At 35.8% G+C, this 23,442-nt stretch overlaps 3 protein-coding genes and 1 long non-coding RNA gene across 4 annotated transcripts; 3 read left to right on the top strand and 1 right to left on the bottom strand.

Moving 5' to 3' along the window:
• Positions 1-7,378: 7,378 nt before the first annotated feature.
• LOC109049721 lies at positions 7,379-11,440 on the bottom strand. The gene is made up of 4 exons (XR_006156078.1): positions 11,061-11,440; positions 10,848-10,898; positions 8,254-8,309; positions 7,379-7,657 (listed from the first exon to the last, which is right to left on the bottom strand). It is a non-coding gene; the product is annotated as an uncharacterized LOC109049721 (long non-coding RNA).
• Positions 11,441-11,857: 417 nt separating this feature from the next.
• On the top strand, positions 11,858-13,356 carry LOC109050191 (parvalbumin, thymic-like). Its single transcript, XM_042735296.1, has 4 exons — positions 11,858-12,074; positions 12,232-12,364; positions 12,950-13,059; positions 13,137-13,356. The coding sequence occupies exons 1-4, from the start codon at positions 11,927-11,929 to the stop codon at positions 13,163-13,165; spliced, it is 420 nt and encodes a 139-aa protein (XP_042591230.1). The 5' UTR covers positions 11,858-11,926; the 3' UTR covers positions 13,166-13,356.
• A 934-nt stretch (positions 13,357-14,290) lies between these two features.
• On the top strand, positions 14,291-16,113 carry LOC109049716 (parvalbumin-2). Its single transcript, XM_019067380.2, has 5 exons — positions 14,291-14,414; positions 14,873-14,945; positions 15,027-15,159; positions 15,276-15,385; positions 15,848-16,113. Exons 2-5 carry the CDS (start codon positions 14,885-14,887, stop codon positions 15,871-15,873), a joined length of 330 nt encoding a protein of 109 aa, XP_018922925.1. The 5' UTR covers positions 14,291-14,414; positions 14,873-14,884; the 3' UTR covers positions 15,874-16,113.
• A 3,068-nt stretch (positions 16,114-19,181) lies between these two features.
• Positions 19,182-21,028, top strand: LOC109049715 (parvalbumin alpha). The gene is made up of 5 exons (XM_019067379.2): positions 19,182-19,331; positions 19,770-19,837; positions 20,287-20,419; positions 20,531-20,640; positions 20,763-21,028. The coding sequence occupies exons 2-5, from the start codon at positions 19,777-19,779 to the stop codon at positions 20,786-20,788; spliced, it is 330 nt and encodes a 109-aa protein (XP_018922924.1). The 5' UTR covers positions 19,182-19,331; positions 19,770-19,776; the 3' UTR covers positions 20,789-21,028.
• Positions 21,029-23,442: the final 2,414 nt, after the last annotated feature.

The raw sequence follows: 23,442 nt of genomic DNA, 5'->3' as shown, positions 1-23,442 counted from the left end.
TAATAAGATTTAAAAAAAAAAAATCAGACACTGTTTTAAAGCAACAAAATCTTAAGAAAATAAAAAGTCATTTGTGGGGCATTTTGAACCTCTCCAATAGGATCAGGCTTCTTACTGGATCCTTTATTTGTAGAAGTGTAGATATATGCAAAGAACCACCCTTTTCATAAACTGTGGTATCAGACAGATCAAACACAGACATGTTTATTTTGTACCTGAGTATGGCGAACCTGTTTTAAGTGTGCCTGCGTTAATACAAGTCTCTTATTCTAATCTTAAAATTGTGTTTTGAGCTTTCTTGTCGGCGTTGCATAAAGCACAACTGCAAACATAATTTTGAGAAAGGGATGGGTGCACACTAATAACATTTTACATAATATTAAGGCACAAGTAACGTGGTGTTGGACAAACAGGATATTTTCACATAGTTTCTGGGAACAAGTAAATTTCACACCTGTTTAATTCACAGCAGCTATCAGCTCAAATGTTCCCTCCCCCACATCACTGATGGCCTTGGTCGAGCAGCGTTTGGACACAGGCTGGGCAAGACTTACTCCCTGCTCAGGTCTCAATGCTGAGACTATGGAAACAGTTTCTATCCCAACCCTCAGTTTATTCAGTGTGGAACCTCCGGTATACAGCACTTACACTGATAACAATCTGCCTGTAAGCAAAGCATTACAGACAGAGCTCAGAAAACAGCCTCATACAAAATCATGCTCACAAGCAAGCATACAAACTGTACAAACACAACTATCATTCATTCATGCAAATCCTTCCATTCACAGTAGTAGTAGTCTAGTTTATCAGCACTTGGTAGTAGCCTACTGATAAATTGCACCTCATGCATAACACACCTTTTATAGTTTACAACTGTTAAACATAATGTTAAATTTCAAGATAACTTTTTGATTTGCATACTCCACACGGAGGTATCTTTAAAATGCCCTGCTCAAATTTCCCTTGAGTAAATAAGTCACTCATTAGCAACCCCATGCTAAGCGCTACATTCCAGCGAGGGGAGCTTTTGAGATGTAAATGACAAATGAAAACATTGTCAGAACCTTAATGGGCTGTTTGATTAGAACTTAAGGTGATAAGGGACCATGTACACAAACTATTTTGATTAGTAAACAAATATAATGTTTCATGGCTTAATCAAGGCCCAAAGCTCACAGCTGGCTGCCTTCAAGGCTAAGTGCAAAAATAGCTGTTTAAACACGGAGCCTTTCGCCACTGCTCTGCACACCTGATGTTTCTTCACACAGAACAGTGTTTGAATGTAGTTAAAGGTAATTTGTTTCACTAAATGAATGCTTATTTGAAAGGTTAGTTGATGTTAGATATGAAAACTAATTAAAGAGACAGTTCATCCCAAAATAATAGTTCAGTCTTTTACTCCCATAATCCATATGATGTTTTTTTTTCTACTGTGGGATACAAAATGAGATATTTAGCAGAATGTTCAAGTTGCTCTTTTTCATATGACAATTATTGGTAACCTGGGGCTGTAAAGCTACAAAAATGTCAAAAAGTTGTGGACTTGTGTGCTAAATATTAAAAGTCTTTGGGGGTGATGACATAATTATGTGAAGAAAAAAAGACAGAAAGACTTGGCCACCATGGTCAAAAAAGAGCAGCGTGAACATTCATCCTGCATTTCCTGTCTCATATGATTTTGGAACAACACAAGGATAAGCAAATGATGACAGAATTTTGGTGTGAACTGTTCCAAAATGATCTGGCATGCCTCATCTAATAACATTATGCTAATAATACTCTCTGTTTTGCTTCCTCAAAATTACATAATGATTTAAAAAAAAAAAAAAAAAAAAAAACAGACTATCTAGTTTTAGTGCTTATACACACTTTTGATTCGTTAATCTGATCTGTAATGTGAGCAAATAGATGTTATTTTTCATGCATCATTCGTTGATGTCATACTGCCATTTATGTCATCATCTGTGATCTGACTGGACAAAACAGCAGCCAGGGACTAGTGCATTAAAGCCTGACTCACGCAGCATCATAAAAAGGGAAAGAGGGGGACAAGTCAGTTTTTCCATGACCCAAAAGGCTGTCAGACGAGAGGGGTAAAAGTACAACCTGTTATATCAGTATGGCTTAAAAAAATCATAATCAAAATAAACACAAAAAAAAAAACACACAAAAAAAAACCTACATGTAAATATATATATGTGTGTATATGTATATATATATATATATATATATATATATACACACACACACACTAACACACACACACACTAATATTATTATATTTATTATATTTATATATGTGTAAATTATGATTTATTTGAATAATTTAATATAAAATATAATAAAATTGTTTTTTATATAATACAATTATAAACTATTTTTATTTATTTTTATTATTTTTATTTATCTTTATTTTTATTTATTTAAATGCATGCCCATCTCATATTTCTGTTGAAGATCATATACTTGCAAAAATGGCTTGTAATATAAACCATTTAGCATTTTGCAAACTATGCAAACCATACATATTCACTGATAATTATTAATAATTATAAAGTAATGACTTTCCATTGAACTGAAAATTGAAAACTATCATTTAAAAGTAACATGTATTTCTCTGCTTTTGAGGGGAAAGCAGGTCAACACTAACTAATCCTGCAGCTGTAAGGGGATGCCTCTGAGCTTCAGAAGCCATGAATATGTGCAGTAGGTGTCTCCACCTGCTTTTTAGAGTTGGTTGTTTTCTTGTTAACATGGAAGGTGTCAAAACAGGAAATACTGTCTTGCAGCACACACACTACCCTCTGTGCATTACTTGGTAGCAGTAAATATTTGTCTAGCAACATCAGATCTTCTGTTGTGACACTTCTTTTCACAGGAAACCTGTAAAACCACTTCATGAGCTATCATTCAACACACTATTGGAACCAAACAGGCTTTAAATAATTTTCCTAAAGTTCTGTTTGCTTTCCTGTATATGTGTGCTGGTTTCAACATTGAATTTAAATTAAACATCAGCATTCAAATGCATATTTGAGATGTATGAAGTTATATTAACTTGATTCATCTTCACTGATAATGACATCTTTCATGTGAGGAGTGTGCCAGCCTGTAGGAGGAGCATCAAGTCCTCCAGAAAAGACCAATGAGGGCAAATTAAAATGTGTCTTATTTTAGCTGTAAGACTACTTAAGTATGCCTCAATGTGCAGGGTGAAACAACCAGCTGAGAGGGAACAATGCTATCAGCAAATATTCCCAACCATAAAGGAATAGTTCACCCAAAAATGAAATTTAGCATTACATCACTTGCTCACCAATCAATATTCTTCAGTGAATGGGTGCCGTCAGATTGAGAGTCCAAACAGCTGATATATTTGCGTAAGAAGAAAAAAAAAAGCTCCAGAAACACTGATTCAGAGTAACTGAATCCTACCATATATCAGTTTTATTAGGAAGTTGATTCGGTAAGCATGAAAAACAAGGGAAGTTCAGAATCTGCAGGTAAACATTTTTTACGGTTGGCCGAACATCCATGCAATCATGTGAAATGCATCAATTATTTTCTCTGGCCGTCTTACTGCAGTGCTTGAATAAATATTGATACCAAGCATCAGCGAATGCGCAATAGGAAACATTTCCCCGCCGCTGTCACTAGGCAACCTTGAAACGGATGACTCAGAGAGCTGACTCAATAGGTACTGTGACGAAGTCAGTCAAGAAACACACACACACTCATACACTCACCATCTGTATGCATAGAGGAAATCTCTTAGTTGAGGGAGAGAACTAATCCCTGCTTCTTTACCTGCTAGCTCTGTGTTCAACAGGTGTGTGTCCATATCTTCTGACAGCCTCCACCCAGCTTTCTCCACACCCTTTAAATAAATACAAACACACACACCAACTACCCACTTACTTGCAAACTTTGTTGAAACAACTACTTTACAAATAAAGACCCTACATTCACTAGCTAAGCAATTTATTACATTTAATTAAGACCTATACCACCTATTTCATCTTGCCGGTTTTACTAGCTTGATGAAATTAGCTTCATATTGTATGCAATTAAGTATGTATAAAAATGCAAAAATCATTTCAGTGCAAGTTTTGTGTGTAACTGACTGAAATTAAGGAATTATCTTCCGAGCAGCTGTTAAATAAAAAACACAGAGGGGTCAGCTATAATCAGAATACTGAATAATATGCAGTAACTGCACACTGTGTACTGCTTACTATTTTGAAAAAGTATGAGAAACAATAGTCATTTTGCAACAATACATTTTTTTAAACATTGTTTCAACAATGACCTCATCACATCGCAAGTAGTGTCCTTTATCATCTTGTAAATGATATAGTTATTTTGCTTTTTTTTAAATTCAATGTAATGTAATCATATTTTAATATCCGGCAGGCTAATAATGAGTTGTAGAAAAATATGGCTGTAAGTATTTACATTAATTTGTTACACAGGAAATGGAATGAGCACATTGCATTGTGGTATATGGTATTCCAAGCAGTGTGCATTAGATATCTTTTTATAGGCCAAAACCTGGAAAAGGGTTAGCATTTTAGAACTTCTGGTTTTTACTCTCCCTAAATCAATAGGTTTTTAGAATGATTATTTGATTAAATAAATTTAAATTATTATTATTATTATTTTTTTTTTTTTTTTAATAGGGTGATGCTTACTTCCGGGATGGCCTAAAAAAAATTCATTATTGCTGAACTCTATTCAGAGTGTGGCTAAACAATTAAACCGTTAATATATGATCAGAATATCGACTTAACTAGTAAGCAGTGACTAAATAAAATAACAGTATTTGCTCACACCAAATTCTACAAAAGCTTACCTCAAGAGTCTGTAATACTCTGTGCTCTTGTGGCTAGAAGGGATACAGCAAAAACAGGAAGCTAACACTAAACTGAATTTTCTACCTATTAGATAGTGTTTTATTAACGTCTACACCTACCTCAACCTTAAACCTACCCCTTACAATAATGTAAAAATAGTAATTATTGTTGTACAGTGTGAGAAAAATTACGCTATATTGATGTGCACATGCACAGTAGTTTTTGCTGTATCCCTTCTAGCCTTAACCCAGACACTGGGGTCGAAACAAGGCAAAGTGCGTGTGCCCTCTGCTGGACATTTTCCTGAAACACAACCTCAAATTGAATTTAGGATACACAGTGGCCAATCGTGAACACAACACATTACGAAGAATATTAATGGAGTCTCAAAATGACTTTTTATTGCACAGCTGCTATTTTTCATATTTAAATAGATATAAATATATGTATATATTCTGCAGTTATATCAGTAAATAAATAGTGTAACGCATTTCTGTCTTTGCAGAACGTAATAGCCACTTATTTACTGTATACTAATAAAAGTGGACCATTTAGATTATACAGGTATAAAACATCAATTTAGCCTAATACCACCAGTTCGGAGGCATTTTTTGCACTGCTTTCTAACCATGTGCAGATCAGGACGAGGGAAGCTCCATCTCTGAGGACACACGCACGCACAGGATGTCCAAGGTGCTCCTCTGGCAACAAAATCACTGATGCTGGAGTTTTACAAAACACACTCATTCAGCATCAGGATATTGTTCCCAGCTGGCAACAGATGCACGCATACACACATACCCATCAGGCCTGAGTGTGGGGAGGAGCAAACATGCAGCTGGTAGTTCAATCAGACGCCTGTCAAGAAAGTACAGGGAGGTTCGCGTTTCTTCTTTAGGAATTGTTTTGCTCCAAGCTTCTGAAACCGAAGACCTAACAGCTACCATTAAAATGAGCAGCTAAAAGCACTGAGACAGAGAAACTGGAGCAGAGGTATTAATGGTATTATTGCTAAACCAAACCCTTATGCCATGCCCAGGTACTGTTCATTTTTATACATGTTTCTAAAGAGACTATGATATAAAACATTAAAAATACCAATACAGCTCTTTGTGACATAAAAGAAATGATCAGACACAAGAAATCACGAGACCAAAGTTCTCAGATAAATCATCTGGGGTCACGTTTCACTCTCAGTAAAAAGCTCTTCTCTGTTTTAGCCTTAATTTTTCATAAATCACTGAGGGGAATGTGCTCACCCCGTACTATGGCAACAGACCTTGTAGGGGTCCCGAAGCCTAGCATGCTACCAAAAAGGGAGGAGGTTCACTATTTTAAGTGGGTTTGTGTTGATCTTCCCACCAATTGAGTGGTAACACTTCACAAAAAAAGGGGCCCAGGACCGCACACTATCCTTTTACACATGAAGAGCAGATTCATCATATCCCTCAAACAGATGATAAGTGACACCAAACAATCCATGAGATAATTGTAATCCTATGCCCTTATTCTTATCATGAAAAATCAAATCAGAGCCAGTAGCGCGGAGAGTTACATGCCCCACTACAACAGCAACTCCATTCGTCTGGTGCCCTGCTGCATTCTGGGTAGGGGACAAAAATGAAACGTCAGCCTTGGCTGTCGTAACCTTTTTTGGAAAAGTTGGGAAGTGCCTCGTACAGCAGCTCTGGTGTACAGACGGCCTGAATAGTGTGAGTAATTCAAGATGCATTTATGAACAAAAATATTTTACCACCTTCTGCTTAAATTAAAATGGTGCCATACACTGCATCATTAATTTATGTGTTTATAAATCAGCCCAGGGACCTGCCAATAACTAATTATTTGATAGTTTTAGTATTAGTTAACAGTTGTGACCCTGATCTAAGGATGAGATGATATGGTACTTGGTGTGAACTACTGATCAGTCTAAATTAGAATGGTAGGAAGTTGGCTGTTAGCCAGAGATGCAACAGGGAGGCCAGTTAAGGCTAGCTCCACTCTAACTATTTACAGTTCTCTTGCTGTGACATGACTGAGGATGCATAAGGATGAGCATGTTATCTGACATAATGTTATCAGAGCCCAAAAGACCTAACTTTGTATAATCTGTAATGTAAGTTAAAAACTCTGTTGTTTTAATACATTGTAAAAAAAAATAAAAAATAAAATAAAACAAAAAGGTAAAAAACATGCTACAAAATTCACCATATTTTTCCAAATCCTATCCAAAAACAGTTTGAAAGGGTTGTTGGTTGTTTGCAATTTAAATAAATTATAAATACCTTACTAATCAAAGCTGTATACATTTTTCAGCAAGAGTCCCCCTAGTGGATCCTGAGGTGAAGTGTCTTCAAAGATATCCATTAAAACTTGACAGTGGATTGAGAAAACAAACTATTTTAGATTATTACCCTTTAGCTACCAAGGTGATTGCACAGGGATCTGGTGTGCTTTTGAGAATTAAATGGACTGAAGTATTATTTTAGAGATGCTGTTCACGTCATGCCAGAGTTTTAACAATGTGATTTTAATAGTTATATTTTATTATAGACTTAGATTAGCAAACAGATCAAGCACCATATTCATTTTTATAGGGAACACATCAAAGTGTAACACTCTGTATTCTCAGCTGTCAGCTTTACATCCTTAATCTAATCCTGTATAGTAACTATATATGGGCAGGGATGTTCAGTAGATTTCTCTATATGCTGTGTCACTATAATTTAAAAATAAAAAAAGCTCTGTCCGTATCGGCAGTCTGCCTGCCTTTGCTCTGCAGTCATGGATCAGGTTTACAGGTCCTGTGGGTGAAAGGACATACAGAGAAAATATTTTTTTTAATTGATATTCCACAAATCAATTTATTTGGAAAGACTTCTACAATATGTACATATGCTGAGCTGCTTTTATGCAAAATAAATTGTATATGCCCAAGAAATTAGATTACAGAAAACATCTGCTAAAGATATAGAACACCAATTATTTTGGAAGCCACCCAGAAATACTACTTTATGTTGTTGTGAGTTTCATTAATAACTTTCATTAAGCATGTTAACCCACATTACTACATGATATAATACTAATCAGATCATTAGTTTAATTTAGTCTGATGTAGGAATAAATTTTTACACATTAATAATAAACATTAATAAAAATAAAAATAAAAATTGTATTTTAATTAAAGATCAAAAGGAATCCTATATAATAAGTTTTATTTAATTTTGATATTGAGCTTAAAGTGTTGGATCACACATCTGCAACCTTTGCCCTATAATATCTAATACTATATGTTTTACTTAATGGACTTTCTATTTTCCTCTTTTCTCTGCGTTTACAGGATAGAGTTTATGCAAAGAAAAATGTCACCTGTTTTAAGTCTGGCAGACGTCTCACTTACCGGAGCACTAAAACTGCCAGATGAGATCTGTACCAGGCCGAGAACATGTATGTGATCTCAAAATAGAGAAAGGAAAAAACATTTAGGGGATGAAATGCTATAAAAATGCAATGTCAGATTTGTATCCAATGTCATGGCTGTATGCTGCCATTCTGCTAAGTGTGAAGTCCATCCAAGAGATACTGTCATACTAATAAAACTAGAGCCAGGCCTGTGGTGGCTCAGGGAAACCCCAAAGGTACTGTACAAGCAGAGGGACAGTCACCGAGTCGTAATGCAACTGGCATGCTCTGCTCCTGTTCCATGACTGCATTTCGGTCCAAAAGTTACTTGGGACCACTTTAACAGACTGACCACACAAATTAAGCTTAATTTCCAAACAATAAAAGTCAATGGGGACCAAAGTTGTTTTTGACTTTCATTGTACGGATAAAAACATTTATTTTGTCTGTGTTCCTTGTGTGTGACAACGTGAGGGTAAATAAATGATGACAGAATTCTAATATTTGAGTGAACTGTCCCTTTAAGTAAGTCACAAACAGCTTCCAAGGCTTCCAAGGAAAAGATCTAGCTCCTGGGGGGGCTTTTCTAATTTTCAGCGGCACGAAACCAATTGCTCACAGGCTTTGTTGGATGAATGGTTCATGAGATCCACAGTGTGAAGTGTCCAACTCTGTGGCATGATACATGAATGCTGTTACACAACTGATCCAAGTCTTGGTGATCTCATTGTGCAGGTCCAGGAGTCTCGCTGGCCTCTTGCCACTTTTACAGGCCCCCAAGGGGCATATCAACGATCAGCACAAGGGGAATTCGCAGCCTGGCAAGATAGGCTGCTCAATTAGCGCCTTGGTGTATTTCACAGACATGGAAGTAGAGCAGTCTGTGGCCACATCACTCACGTGCAGGGGGAATCGTGGGATAGGAGAGACAGGTGTTGCATAAGACCTCATTTCATCTGCGTGTAAATCAAACGGTGAGGAAGAATGCCCAAATGTGCTCTGAATGTGTTTGTTTTGTGGGTGCCTTCAGATTTACGGCTAATGATGTGATCTGGGTGGAGGTCACCTCAGGGTGTCCATACATGCGCACACAAACATTCCAACCTACACACACACACACACACACACACACACACACACTTGGTGTTGAGTGATTGATGCTAGGGAAGAGGAGGGGCGGGAACTGAAACTGAGGTGGCCGTCTTGGCTAAATCTGAGAGTCCCATCGGCATGCTTCCATCACAGCTGGTCAGCTGGAAATAGATAGAGATGCAACTAAACCCAAGAGACGGGGAACAGTGCAATCTGTGTCCTCGCTTATGAAAGACACAATCAGCTTTAATTAGGGACAGCTTTGAAACATATTCCCATTCTCTGAGTCACTCTTTGTATATGTCTAATGCTCTGATGACAATGGAGTTGGCGGATCAAGAGCAATTGATGATACATCAGACAAGTTGTAAATCTATCAAGAGAGGCTTAGTGAGAAATCTCAGTCTGTTACTGAGAACCTTGGCGTGGAAAAAAGCGTCTCAAAATAAAACAGGGCGTGTTCCAGACATGTAATGATTTAAATACAGTAATTGCAACACATTGCTCACTTATCAGCTTATTAATCATTTCTTTTAACTGCCCCCTGACAGATTGAACAAGCGTTAATGAAAATAACCACGGAAATAAAACAAATGCATTGGTAATTGACGCATAAAATGGAAAGGATATTTCAAAATTAGAAAGGATATCTCAAAAAAACAAAAAAAAACCAATTCTGTCATCATTTACAAATTCACCATTTATCACCTTACCATTTGTAAACCAGAAGGACTTATGAAACAAAAGAGAGGATATTTTGAACAATGTTTCAACTGTTTTTGTGCATACAATGAAAGTGAATGGGGACCAAAACATGTGAGCCCATTGACTTTCATTTTATTAAACGAACTAACTAACTAGATAAATAAATGAACTTTTTTTTCTAAATATCTATTTTTTTTAACAGTGTTTCAACTGTTTTTGTGCATACAATGAAAGTGAATGGGGACCAAAACATGTGAGCCCATTGACTTTCATTTTATTAAACGAACTAACTAACTAGATAAATAAATGAACTTTTTTTCTAAATATCTAATTTTGAGTACATAATATGTCATTTTCATTTTGAAAGTCACCCTTTAATGGACCCATAAAGGATCTTCATTATTTTTAAATGGTCCTTTGATATGACAAATTCATCTGTGTGACAAAATGCATATGAAAATATTTAAAAGAAAATGTTTTAAATCACATTGCAGGACATTTCATTTTTCCAGAAGTATTTCCCAAAAGCATCAGCTATACACTCATACAAAAAAAAAAAAAAGAAAAAAAGAAAAAAAAAAGTGCAAAACATTAACTTTTAAGTATACCAACTTATTTACACAACAAAAATGTATGGTAGTACTTTAATGGTACAAATTACTAAGCTGCCTAAAATACACCTTTTAGTGGTATGTATACAAACAAAGTGCTGTTGTACCCATAAAGGTACAATTTTGCACATTTTCTCTGAGCTCAACATACATACATTCAATAAAAGAGGGAATAAACACTCACCAGCAATATACAAGCACCATCACATTATGGTTTAAACACACTATTTTGGTCCTATAAGGAGCAAAAACAATGCCCTTGTCATGAAATATACATTTACATAGTCATTGACGCTGTTCTTAAAACAAGACTCAAAGAAAAGCAAGATATTTAATATTTTCCACTATTTGTTAAAATATACTAAATAATGGAATATTCTAAATCACATTAACTCACCAGGTAAAATCTCTTCTCCATCCATTTAAAACGCATTTCTAATTTCATAAGGCTCCAGACGCTCTTCAATGCACCTGATGCAACATATAAACAAAGACAAAGCAAACAGTGTTATTGAGAATATGAAAAGTCCAGCCCAGATCGCCCTCAAATCCCTGTCACTCAGGAAACATGGCCTTCCTGCAAACAAGAGGTAGTATGGAGTGGGACAAGGTCACAGGGGCAGGTAGTGGGCTGGAAGGATGTTTTTGTCATTGCTTTGGCCCCTGGTTGGCAGCAACACAGGCAGGCAGACGTCCATCCTCAGGAAAAGAGCCTGCGGAGGAAGTGAAGCTGACGTCACAGTCACACACAGTCTGCCTGCTGTAGATCAGCACGTGCGCAAAGACAAAGCTATCGGTAGAGTCACGTAAACACAAAAACAGGTGGACGTCATCTCACTGTGCTTCAATACTGTGATCAGGCCTTCTGCCTTTGATCTGTGAGGAAATAAACATACTTTTCTGAGCAAAATTCTCCACAGAATCTATTTCACGGCTATACTGCTTTTAAATCATATTGTGTAGGCACACGTCCAATAATGACAGTGAAGCAATAACAGGATGTTTACAAAGATTTTCACTTTAAGTGAATGAAACATAATGGCTGAACCAAATATAACCTGATGATATTTAGCAACACATCACATTTATGTTATAAATCATAAGATCTGTGTTTTGTTTGTTTAATCCAGTAGATTGTGAGGTGCTTTACTCAAGTAACAATTACAATGGGATGTACTTCTGTGTCCTGGACAGGTCAGGTGGTGTAAAGGACACAGCTGCAGCTGACATTCAAACACTGGTGGTTTTTGACATCATGTAGTGATGGTCAGACTGCAGGTTTTGCTGGTAACCTCAGCGAAGGTACTGCTGCAAGTACAGGCCTTGGATTTTCCTCAGATCCATTGGGAAATGCCTATCACAGACGTTTTGGCTGCCTCTGATATTTCAACTGCCATCAATGCATGTAAAGGTAAAGTGTGAATGATACGCCAATGAACAATACTTCAGATTCACCTCTGTGTATATTACTATGAGAGATTTTTTTTTTCTAGTCAGAAAAATTGTATTCTTTTTTATTTTGTCAGAATATCCATTGTGAATTTTTCTTTTTAATTTGATTCTTGCAGCAAAGGATTCTTTCAGCCCAAAGACATTTTTTGCAACAGTAGGCTTGTCAAAGAAGTCTCCTCCTGAGATAGAGAAGGTCTTTAAAATGTTGGACCAGGACAAGAGTGGGTTCATTGAACAGGATGAGCTACAGTTGAGTAATTTGCCTAAATACTTTTTTTTTTTCATGTATGCTTATGAAGCAGCTAGAGTGACTGAAAAACTGAGTTGCACAATCCTGTGTGATATGTTAGGGATTGTGTAGTCATTCTGCTTATTACACGGTCAATAAATTTTTTACATGGGGATGAAATATTGATTTGAGTTTACTGTTCTCTTATCTTAAAGCATTTCACTAAGAAAAAGAAAATGCATTACAATGTACAATACATAAGACTGTAACAAGACGGAAAATATTACAATAATGTTACTAATTCTCTGATATCATTTTCAATGCAGTTGATAATTGATACTCAAAATGACAAAAAAAAAAAATTGAGCATGAGTCCGCTGTATAATACAAGAGAAATAAAAGTAGTGCCGGTGTTAGTTACCTGATAATCACACTGCTATACAGAATTGCCATAGATAAAAATAATTAATAATTTTAATAAATAATTTAAATAATTTAAATGAGGAAATATCACACCGCTGATCTTCACTGTAATAAATAAATGTGACCTGTTTATTCCATGACTGCACAAAGCGTTTCAACCAAATCATCTCTACATTTTCTAGGTTGTTTCTGCAGAACTTCTCTAAAGGGGCTCGTGCACTAACAGCAGCTGAAACCAAGGCCTTCCTCATGGCTGGAGACATGGATGGGGATGGGAAGATCGGCTGGGAAGGTTGGTATCTAAAATACGCAGATATTTTATAAATAAGTGATAAGAGATTAATCTACATCTCCTCTTTTTTTATATAGAATTTTCAGCCCTCGTTAATGCTTCCTGAGACCAGCTGTGACTGTCAAACATGGCAAAGAAAAAATGATGAGCTTTGCCACTAGTCTTGTCACTTAGTAGTTTTCAAAGCTGAATTGTCCAGGATTGTGCACTGTCTTCTATGTTTCACTGTAATGTTATTGTATTAACTTAGAAAATCTACAAGAGAAAAGAACACAAAATAAAGAAAATTCAACAATATTTTTTGCATCTGTATTGTGTATGACTTGCAAATTATTCATTTTTTAATTATTTATAAATTTATTTATTTAGTAAGTTTTATAATTCAAACTAAATGTTTTGCATCTGTTGGGTAAACAAGCTAACACATTAAAACTACAATGATGTGTAAAGTACTACAATATTTGTAATCACTGAAGTACAAAGTTTGTATTGTTTTGCATAATTTTTGACATTTTGTGCATTGGTCATCACAAAGTTGCATACACATAGAACTATTAATTAAGGTATTGAGTGAAATAGACTCCTTTAGAGATAAAAAAAAGTGTTTTATCATATTTGCCAGTAATCTGAAACTCTGAAACATTTGCTCCTGCTCAAATCTCCAGCTGTCCCAGAATCTGCTAAGCATCGTCTTACTGCATGTATAGAATATGTATGGTACAGAGACTGTAAATGGGTTGACACCCCCTCCCCTTCCACCCCAAGAAAAAAACATAAAACAATATTCTTACACATTTCCCTGTTGAAAAATATCTTCAATTGAATTAAATAATAATTTGCAATGAATAATAAAGAATCCTAATGAGATAAGTCATAAAATCCTACTGGATTTACTGTACTAAACTTCATAAATAAAATTATGAATAGTCTCTCAAATAGGAATTTCAGTTTATCCAGCAGGATCTTGTGTAACTCTGTCTAAAGGGATTCCTGTGTGACCCCAAAAAATTATTTCAAATTGACATAGTACAAGGCTGAATGGGCAAAATATAAGAATTATGGTACAAAGAATGACTTCACATATAAATGCATTGCACACATTTTCATGCAAAAACATGCAGTGTGTGCACTAGGATGTCCCACCTATGTTTTACCATAAGGATTTAGAGCATCCCCTTTTCGAAAGGATAAAAATAGAGCTATATGACTAGTGGACACATTTTTGTTTGAAACTTTACCCAACCTCAGCAAATGGTGTCTGTTACAACCCCAGAGACAAAAGTATAAAAGCTAGGCCCATGGGTGCTTGAGTCATCGTCACACATCTGTGGAACAGTTGCCAGCACAGCGCAAAGGTGAGTTTACCAGAGACACCTTGAGGATCTTACACCAGGGGTCGATGAATCACTCTAATCACCATGGAATATAATTAACGAGAAATGGAGGAATAAAATAAGGATGTGAACGGACTTGCAGCAGGACTGAAAATGCGAAAGTACATCTCTTCAGTTAACCAAACCAAGGACCATCCTTTCTACTTACTCTCTTGAGTTGTTGGATGAGTTTGCAATGATTGTCAAATTTTAATGACTTTTTGGGTGTTTTTCATTTGGCAATCTCACATGAGCTCACAGAAATCATATTTTAACTGTAGGAAGAAGTTTAACCCAGATGGGAGAATTGTTTGAGAATTATTTGAAATGACACTAAATGTTGCAGTTAATGTGATGTTACAATAATTTAGTCCAAATTCAATGTCAGAAACCTTTATGCATCTTAATGCACCATCATCTTGTTTGTGTCTAATTTCCAGATATAAATCAAAATGGCATTTGCTGGAATTCTCAAGGAAGAGGATGTGGCTGCAGCCCTTAAGGATTGCGCTGGTAAGACACATCTGCTATAACCAATAGACTATTGTTTAATTAGCTGATTTTTAATATGGACTCTATTTTATGTGATTCTAGCTGCTGACTCCTTCAACTACAAGACCTTTTTCGCCAAGGTTGGCCTGAGTGCAAAGACTCCCGATGACATCAAGAAGGCCTTCTTTGTCATTGACCAGGACAAGAGTGGCTTCATTGAGGAGGATGAGCTGAAGTATGAAAGCAACAGACTTAGAATTATTCAACTCATTGTTATGCATCTATTATATTATATTATAATATCTAGGCAGTTTTCTTAACACTCTTTTCCATTCTCTTCAATGTTCCCAGACTGTTCCTGCAGAACTTCTCCGCTGGTGCCAGGGCACTGACTGATGCTGAGACCAAGGCCTTCCTCTCAGCTGGTGACAGCGATGGTGACGGCAAAATTGGAGTTGATGGTACTTAATCTCATATTTATTATATTTAGGACCTTATAGCACTGAGGACACAAAGCATAACAAAATAAAACATGGATAAACTATGAATTCTGGTGATGCAATCAAACTTAAAAACTCTTAGTTACAGAACATTTTCAGTGTTTGCTTAATAAGTCTTGACATTAATTAATTTATCATCTTTTATAGCTCTTGATTTTGTAGCTATGTTTATATTTATATTTAAAGCAGGTCAGCAAACCAACTAGCAGAAGCAATAGACCCAATACAAGTGCAGTAAATCTTCATGAAAAACATCAATAATTGTTTAGTCTTATAAGAATGTCATTTGTAGTAGCCTATAAATGATTAAACAATGTCAAGATAGAAGGTACCTTTAAACTTTGATATGCTTGAACTGAATGAATTGCTAAAATGAAAAGTGCAAGACTTTAATTTTTGTTCTTTATCAATGTCTTTCCACAGAGTTTGCTTTGCTTGTAAAGGCCTAAGCATTCATGGACCCTTGTCTTTGGAACCAGAGCTATGCTTACCTATCATCTTTTTTATATTTATTTATGAATGCCCTGCAAACTCCTCCTTTCAAAGAACGCACGTTCAATGTCTTGAAAAGCTATTTATTATTAATGTTGTTTCATTGCATTGTATTGTTCTGTAAAAAACCTTTTGTGTGCAAACTTACAATCTCTTTTGCACTTTAAGGAAATAAAAATACATTCTATTTAAAACAACATTGTGCATCTTTCTCTTATTTTTACATATAAGAGTACGAAAATCTTAACTTTGACATTTCTTAATGAAATTCTTACTTTTACATTTCAAGTGTTAACCCTGTTACTTTGAAAATATAGCTATATCTAGACATGGACAGTGTTAAGATTCCACAGTGTATATAAGCACAACCTTATGCAGGCTATAGGCATCACTTACAGCTCTCAGTGACTGAGTGAACATGTCACTTTATACTCTGAACCCAAAGGCATATCACACACAACTCGACTGAAGTAAAGCAGGAGAAGCTGACTCTCTGAATGCTGAAGTGTACTACTAACAACACAGTTCTATGTAATTGCTACTACTGAAAACAGTATAAAAATATAGCTGCAGGCAGCAATTACACCAGATCACAGTAGAGGCAAAATGAGGAACTGAGCATGGCATGAAGCATCAGACCAACTGCAACAATGAGTAATTAAAGCTGTTTTAGAATGATTGTAATTGAAATGGCTGAAAAAATCATAAATACAACAACTAGTAATATGCCTTAATGGATTATCACTTTTGACCAATAGGTGGCACTGTTATCAAATCGATGTGGTGTGTTCTGTGTGAGTTGACAATGGCACACACAGAGTTTGGTGTCAATATGTCAAAGCTTTGCAGGGATACAGCCTCAGATGCAGTTTGGCATCAAGCATCAAATTTTTTGTGGCGCTTTACAAAAACATTTTTGTGTATCGATACGAAATTCATAACTTTTGCCAGCATGGTCTGAAGATGATCTGAGTCAAATTTGGTGAAAATCAGACTAACGGTCTAGGAGGAGTTCGAAAAAGTAGGTATTCAACATAAATCAAAATAGCGGACAGGAAATTCAGCCAATTATGGCATAATTGTTATCAATGTTCTCGGAATGATCCAAGGAATCTATCAACATCAGTCTAATTACAATAGGCTAATGAAAACAAAAGTTATTAGCATTTTTAGAAATGCCCCCAAACTTTTTGAGTACCATCAGGGCATGGTGTCGAAGATGCATACCAAGTTTTATAAAGATATGTCAATGCGTTCGTAAATGATAGCATTTTATGACAAAATTCAAAATGGCCGACACCCAAAATTGCTGACATGGAAAACATGGTTCCACTCGGCATGCTCCACCGAATCTAAAGAGGCTGTTTTTCTTATCTCCTGACCACTAGGTGGCACTGTGACAAAACACTGCAGGTAGCCTCAGGTCATGCTTGTTATAACAGACAACAAGTCTGGTCTCAGGACAAACTGTGGCGGAGATATAGCCTCACATCCATTTTTGCGTGCCTTTCATATAATTATTTTGCACGTTATTCAAGAACGGTTGGACTAATCAACTTGAATTCCATAGCTTTTTTCCAGCATGGTCTGAAGATGATCTGAGACAATTTTGGTGAAAATCAGACAAACTGTCTAGGACAAGGGTGCCCAAACTCGGTCATGGAGGGCCAATGTCCTGCAAAGTTAAGCTCCAATTTGCCTCAACACACCAGTCTTTAAGTTTCTAGCATGCCTAAGAGCTTGAATAGCTGGTTCAGGTGTGTTTAACTGGGGTTGGAGCTAAACTCTTCAGGACACTGACCCTCCAGGACCGAGTTTGGACACCCCTGGTCTAGGATGAGTTCGAAAAAGTAGGTTTTTCGAAGTTTTGAAAATAGCACAATAACTAAACCTTACAATTTTTAAATTTTGGACTTCAGAAGAAAGGAAAAATATTTTCCCTCTGTGCCGTAAGGTTCAAAAGTTATTAGCACAAACATGAGTGAAAATTTGGACAAGTGGTGGTGCTACAGAGTTAGAGTTAGAGACTCCAAATTTGCTGTGGTTAATGTTGAGACTGTCCTCTGTCAGTGTGCCAAATTTCACAACTTTCCCGCAAGCGGTTCTATGGGCAGTGCTATGCGCACAAACACTGTCTAATAGCATAGTATTATAACAATCCTGATTTTAAAAACTATAGTAGATATAGTCTTAGTGTCTTTCTACTTAGGCTGTTTTCATCCATCTAATTGTAAAGGATTAGCTATTTTGAAACCGCTTTGTCTGTTTATTTACGTTTTCATAATGTAAAGAATGCTGAAAAATCATGCTATACAAAATGTTTTTCAAAATTTTCCAAAATATTGTAACAAATGTTTTGTTATAATAACCAAGAATCACTGTCCCCAATACACCTGTCATTATTATGGGAGATGGTAAGCTATTCATGTTAAGACTTTTACATCATGATCTGACAGTAGCTTTATAGGGTTTTATTTGAGAATTTAGATTTAATTTAGATTTATAATTTCTTTTTATTTTACATTCAGCACACAGTTTACATTTGTGCATTTAGCAGAAGCTCCCAAAGCGACTTACAGCAGCAGAAGAAAAGCAGTGCATCAAAGAGCCAACAATATGTGTAGGCTAATACACCAGGGTTATAGACATAATATGCCAGATTTATTAGATAATATGATTAGGGAGCAAGCTAGAAAAGAAATGCAGAGAAATTAAGATGAAAGTTTTGATAGATGAAAGTCAAGTCCAAGGCTTAGCGACGTTTTCATTAAACAATAAAAAAGTTTATCTGTAAACAATGTCCAAATTCTTCAGTCCATACGGTCCATACGGTGTACGTTAAAGAAACAAGGACCAGTCTTTTACTAGCCTATATCTTCATGTCAAATAAACACACGTTATAAGCGCTACGATTCCCTGTGAGCTTGCATTTACCTTATATTTCCAAAGAAAACAAGTAACGACTGAAAAATAGTATTATGGGTTAATTTGTTATTCACGCGCTTCCTCTTGAAGCTCCAAAGCGTGAGATGATTTGCTCCAGTTACACAACTGCAGAGCGAGCTCAGTTTCTCTCAGGCATGAGCTTAACTCTTCCCGTTCATCTTCAGATACATACTAGCGCTTTCATCCATATCAGCATCGTATAGGCTATTATTAGCCGACGCGATATTAAGTAGCCTACTTATACATACGTACCCTTTAAGCATCTTCATAAGTGCATAAAAATAGAACAGCCTGACTACTGGACAAGTTTTTTTTTCAACCAACTGCCCGTCATGCGGTGTCCATTACATTATGCCTTATATTTCGGTTGAGTAGTGGTATATAAGGTGGAAGCCACGGAGTTGGTGCTCACTGCAGTAGCCAGTTTCATCCCTGTGAATCCAAACCCAAACCCTAAGGACAACCAGAGGTGAGTGTCTTCACAGATGAAACTACAAGAGCTCACAATATCTTGCAAGGAAGAAAGAAAAACGACAAACAACAACGGCCATATGACTTCGGGTTGATCCGGAGAGGATGTGTTGATTTGTTAAGTCTCGGCCACCTGGAGAGGGAATAATTTGTGTCTTGGAATTTGGACGTGTTGGGATATCGCTCTTTATTAAGCGGTTTACGCCAGGACTGGGTGGGATTTATCATAACACACTGTGTTGTTAAAGACATATGCAATTAATATGTGCCTTTTACCAAACATATGGGAGCACATAAATTCTGTTGATCTTTTAAAATGGATGGAGTATTATGAGTGTTTTTTTTTTAATTTAATAATATTAAAATGTATAATTGTATATACATTCAAGTGAATTTATATAAATCCAAATAAAAAAAAACCTCTTGTCATTTTTAGGCTAATCATGGCATTCGCTGGTATTCTGAATGATGCTGACATCACTGCAGCCCTGCAGGCCTGCCAAGGTAACCTGCATGCTTCTGGACTGTCCCATTGACCTACAAGCTAAAGCGAGAACATCAATTTCATGTCGTTCCAAACCCGCATGACTTTCTTCTTTCCGTGGAACACAAAAGTAAGAAATCTACATTTACTTACATCAAAAAACACTATTCAACATCATGTATGGAAGATGCAATGAAAGTGAATGGTGACTGAGACTGTCATTCTGCCTAACATCTCCTTCTGTGCTCCACGGAGAAAAGAAAGTCACATGGATTTAGAACAACATGAGGGTGAGTAAATAATGACAGAATTTTCATTTTAGGGTGTCAACCTCAGTGTAAACATCATTGGTTAGAGTATGGAGCTTGAAACTGTGAATAAGCAGCCATGTTTTTCAAGACCCTTAAGTTCTTCTTCTTGTCATTTATCTCCACTATCATGCTAAAATCTTGATGAAATTACCTTCCAGCTGCTGACTCCTTCGAATACAAGAGCTTCTTCGCCAAGGTTGGTCTGTCTGCCAAGACTCCTGATGACATCAAGAAGGCCTTTGCTGTCATTGACCAGGACAAGAGCGGCTTCATTGAGGAGGATGAGCTTAAGTAAATCTGATCTTAAAACACATTTTCATATTCAACAAACTATTTTTAAGACTTTTAAATAAACTACTTTGAACAAAACGCTTAAGGGTAATTGCCTGTTGTGCTCTTCAGACTGTTCCTGCAGAACTTCTCTGCTGGCGCCAGGGCACTCACTGATGCAGAGACAAAGGCCTTCCTGAAAGCTGGAGACTCTGATGGTGATGGCAAGATTGGAGTTGATGGTGAGGAATTTGCTCCTTGTTCAATATACCAACTGTATTTAACTGAAATGATATAAACGTTATGTATATAACCAGCTGCTCCACAATGTCTTCTGATGAATTCTTTCTCCTTCATTTCACAGAGTTTGCTGCCTTGGTCAAAGCATAAATGGCACCTGACCAACAACTTTTGCTGACAATCAGTATTGTAGCCTGAGATCTCCACTATTTTATCGGGGTGGCTGATTTTTATACACAATTCTAACTGTCCACTCCCATGCTGCACCTGGTCCACAATGACTGTCAACGTCACACGGTCTTTCGCGTTGTAGATATGCATGTTGGTTACTGTAAAATCTCTGATGCTGTTTTTGGGAAAGGACAATGAGAAAATAAATACTATTTTTCATTTTTGAGTCTCTGTCCTCTTACTGTGTAAACATTACGCTGCCATTATTGCATAGCTATTTTAATTTTTTTACTCTAAGAGATGCACATTAGTAATGGCTTTGTAGAATCAGACAGATTAATAGAAAGTTATAATCGCATAAAATAAATTATGGTAAAGGATCATGAAAATGTCTCTGACAAAAGACTATAAAAATGTGACATAATCAATGAGATATAAATCTAATGGGACATTTCATAAAATGTACAGTTTTGGAAGTGAAAAATAACGACACTGTCATCTGTGTCATGTGTTACTATTCACATTAGATTTTTTTTTTTATTATTTAAAAAAAAATCTTTGTTTTTTGTTATCAGAGGCACAATTGATTACAACAGAAATGAGGTGGAGGATCTAAGTACCGTAATATGTTTATTTAAAAAAGAACTCAGGAATTAAACAACCAAAATAACAATGAGAACTAACAATGAACTGAAGAAAACACAGAGCTATACACTGAAACAAACCAGTTAAGTAAAAGAACATCAAGTGCAAACACTAATTAAAGAATGAGTAGGCTGCTATAGTAACTAATGGACAAAGGAAAATTATCTATAAACTGAAAATTCAAGGTTCAAATAAAGCAAACACAAAACAAAGATAACCTTATATAATCAGTTATGCACATAACGGTTTTATGTTACATTGTAACATATTATGTTACATTAATGTTTGCTTGTTTATTACATAAATTAGAAAGCACATGAACCAAACTGAGCTGTCATTAGGTCTCTTGAAGTACAATGTGGCCGCCACTAGGTGGTGACTGGTGCCACAATTTATTTGATTTAAACATGCCAGCAGCCTATCAACTAAATCAACTTTTTTGTTGTTGTTGCATACTTTACTGATTTAAACGACAACTTATTCTTATCTGAAAAGTGTGTTTTTTATTTAGGATTTGTGAAAAATATGTCATTTGTTTTATTTTTCATTTGTCATTCATGTCAATTGCAAACTCAACAAACCACAGACATGTTGGCTGTACTGTAACAAATTAGAGAATGTAAATGGATAGATCACTATACAGTAACACTACCAGTCAGTTCAGTGACATTAGAGTGTATTGGTTTGTTGGCTAGGTGGCTCCAATGTCTTGTCTTCCCCTTTCCATGACAGGCCAAAGGCACTCGGCAGGGCCATTTCTTCATCAATTTCCAGTATATATATAAAAAAAATAAAAAACACTTTTTTATTCGATCTATGGCAAGTATGAAAATTATGTAATGTATTTTTACACGTTTTTATAGGGACACATAAGTAATCATTTTAACTATTAAGTTCTCACAAAAATACATTTTTACATTTAGTCTATTATCTTTGCTATACATATACCATTTACTTTGAATTCTGACTGATTTTCCTGAACAGCAAACGATGCAGAAAATTCTCTGTCTGTAAGCTCAATCATTACTCTGTCGGATATCGGTCAGATTGGTGACAAAGTAAGAGAAAAGTGTCAAGTTGCATGAGTAGATGATTAGTCTCAGTGTCTGCCTCAAGTGAATTGGACTCCTGGCTACTTATTTAAAACAAAGACAAAGTGAATCTCATTAAATGTAAAGCTATATTTAAGTTGCAAAGTGAACCTTGGCATTATATCAAACATAGGCAGTAAGAATCTGAGTAATAAATGTTAAACAGCAAAACTTGTACATCAGCATCAAATACTGTATCTTACAGTATTGTTACTAATTAACTGCTATGGGCCACAAAATACGTGATGATGTTAACTAAATCTTGTGAAACAGATCAAAGGTGATTCACACAACAAGGGTCAAACAGTTCATAAGAAGTGCATAAGCAATACATGTGTCCACAAAATGGCAACTTTTTCATGATTTTATCATGTAAATTTTAATATGTTAAATATTCTGTCACACAAAAATGTCTTTAAGTGCATAATTAGCATTGCAAGCTAAATGTGAAAACTGTAAAATATGTTGTGATATATAGATATTCCTTTAAATAAATGAACATTTTAGTTAACATTTTAGTGTAATGCTGTTAATTAATACAAATATCCAGTTTTTAATTATCAGTTTGTTTATTGTACAAAATGATAACAGGGCCACAGGGTTGACTATATGAAATCACCCATTTAACCTAATTAGTAGTGCTATCATGATAACGTGATACAAGTTGAATACACTTAACTGAGATAAAATGATTAAATAATTATGATAACCAGAGAGCCATAACCTATCCTTTATACATACATAGCCTACATACATACATACATAATTATATATATTGTATAAGTTGTAAACATTTAATTGTTAAAGTCATTGTTTACACATAGGCTATAAAGTCATTGTTTACACATAGGCTATATTTATTTCTTTATATACCAAGGCCTATATATATTTATATTA

The sequence above is a fragment of the Cyprinus carpio genome, chromosome B12 (assembly GCF_018340385.1).
Source record: "Cyprinus carpio isolate SPL01 chromosome B12, ASM1834038v1, whole genome shotgun sequence".
Taxonomy (NCBI): Eukaryota; Metazoa; Chordata; class Actinopteri; order Cypriniformes; family Cyprinidae; genus Cyprinus; species Cyprinus carpio.
This window is presented reverse-complemented; position numbering and strand designations above follow the sequence as displayed.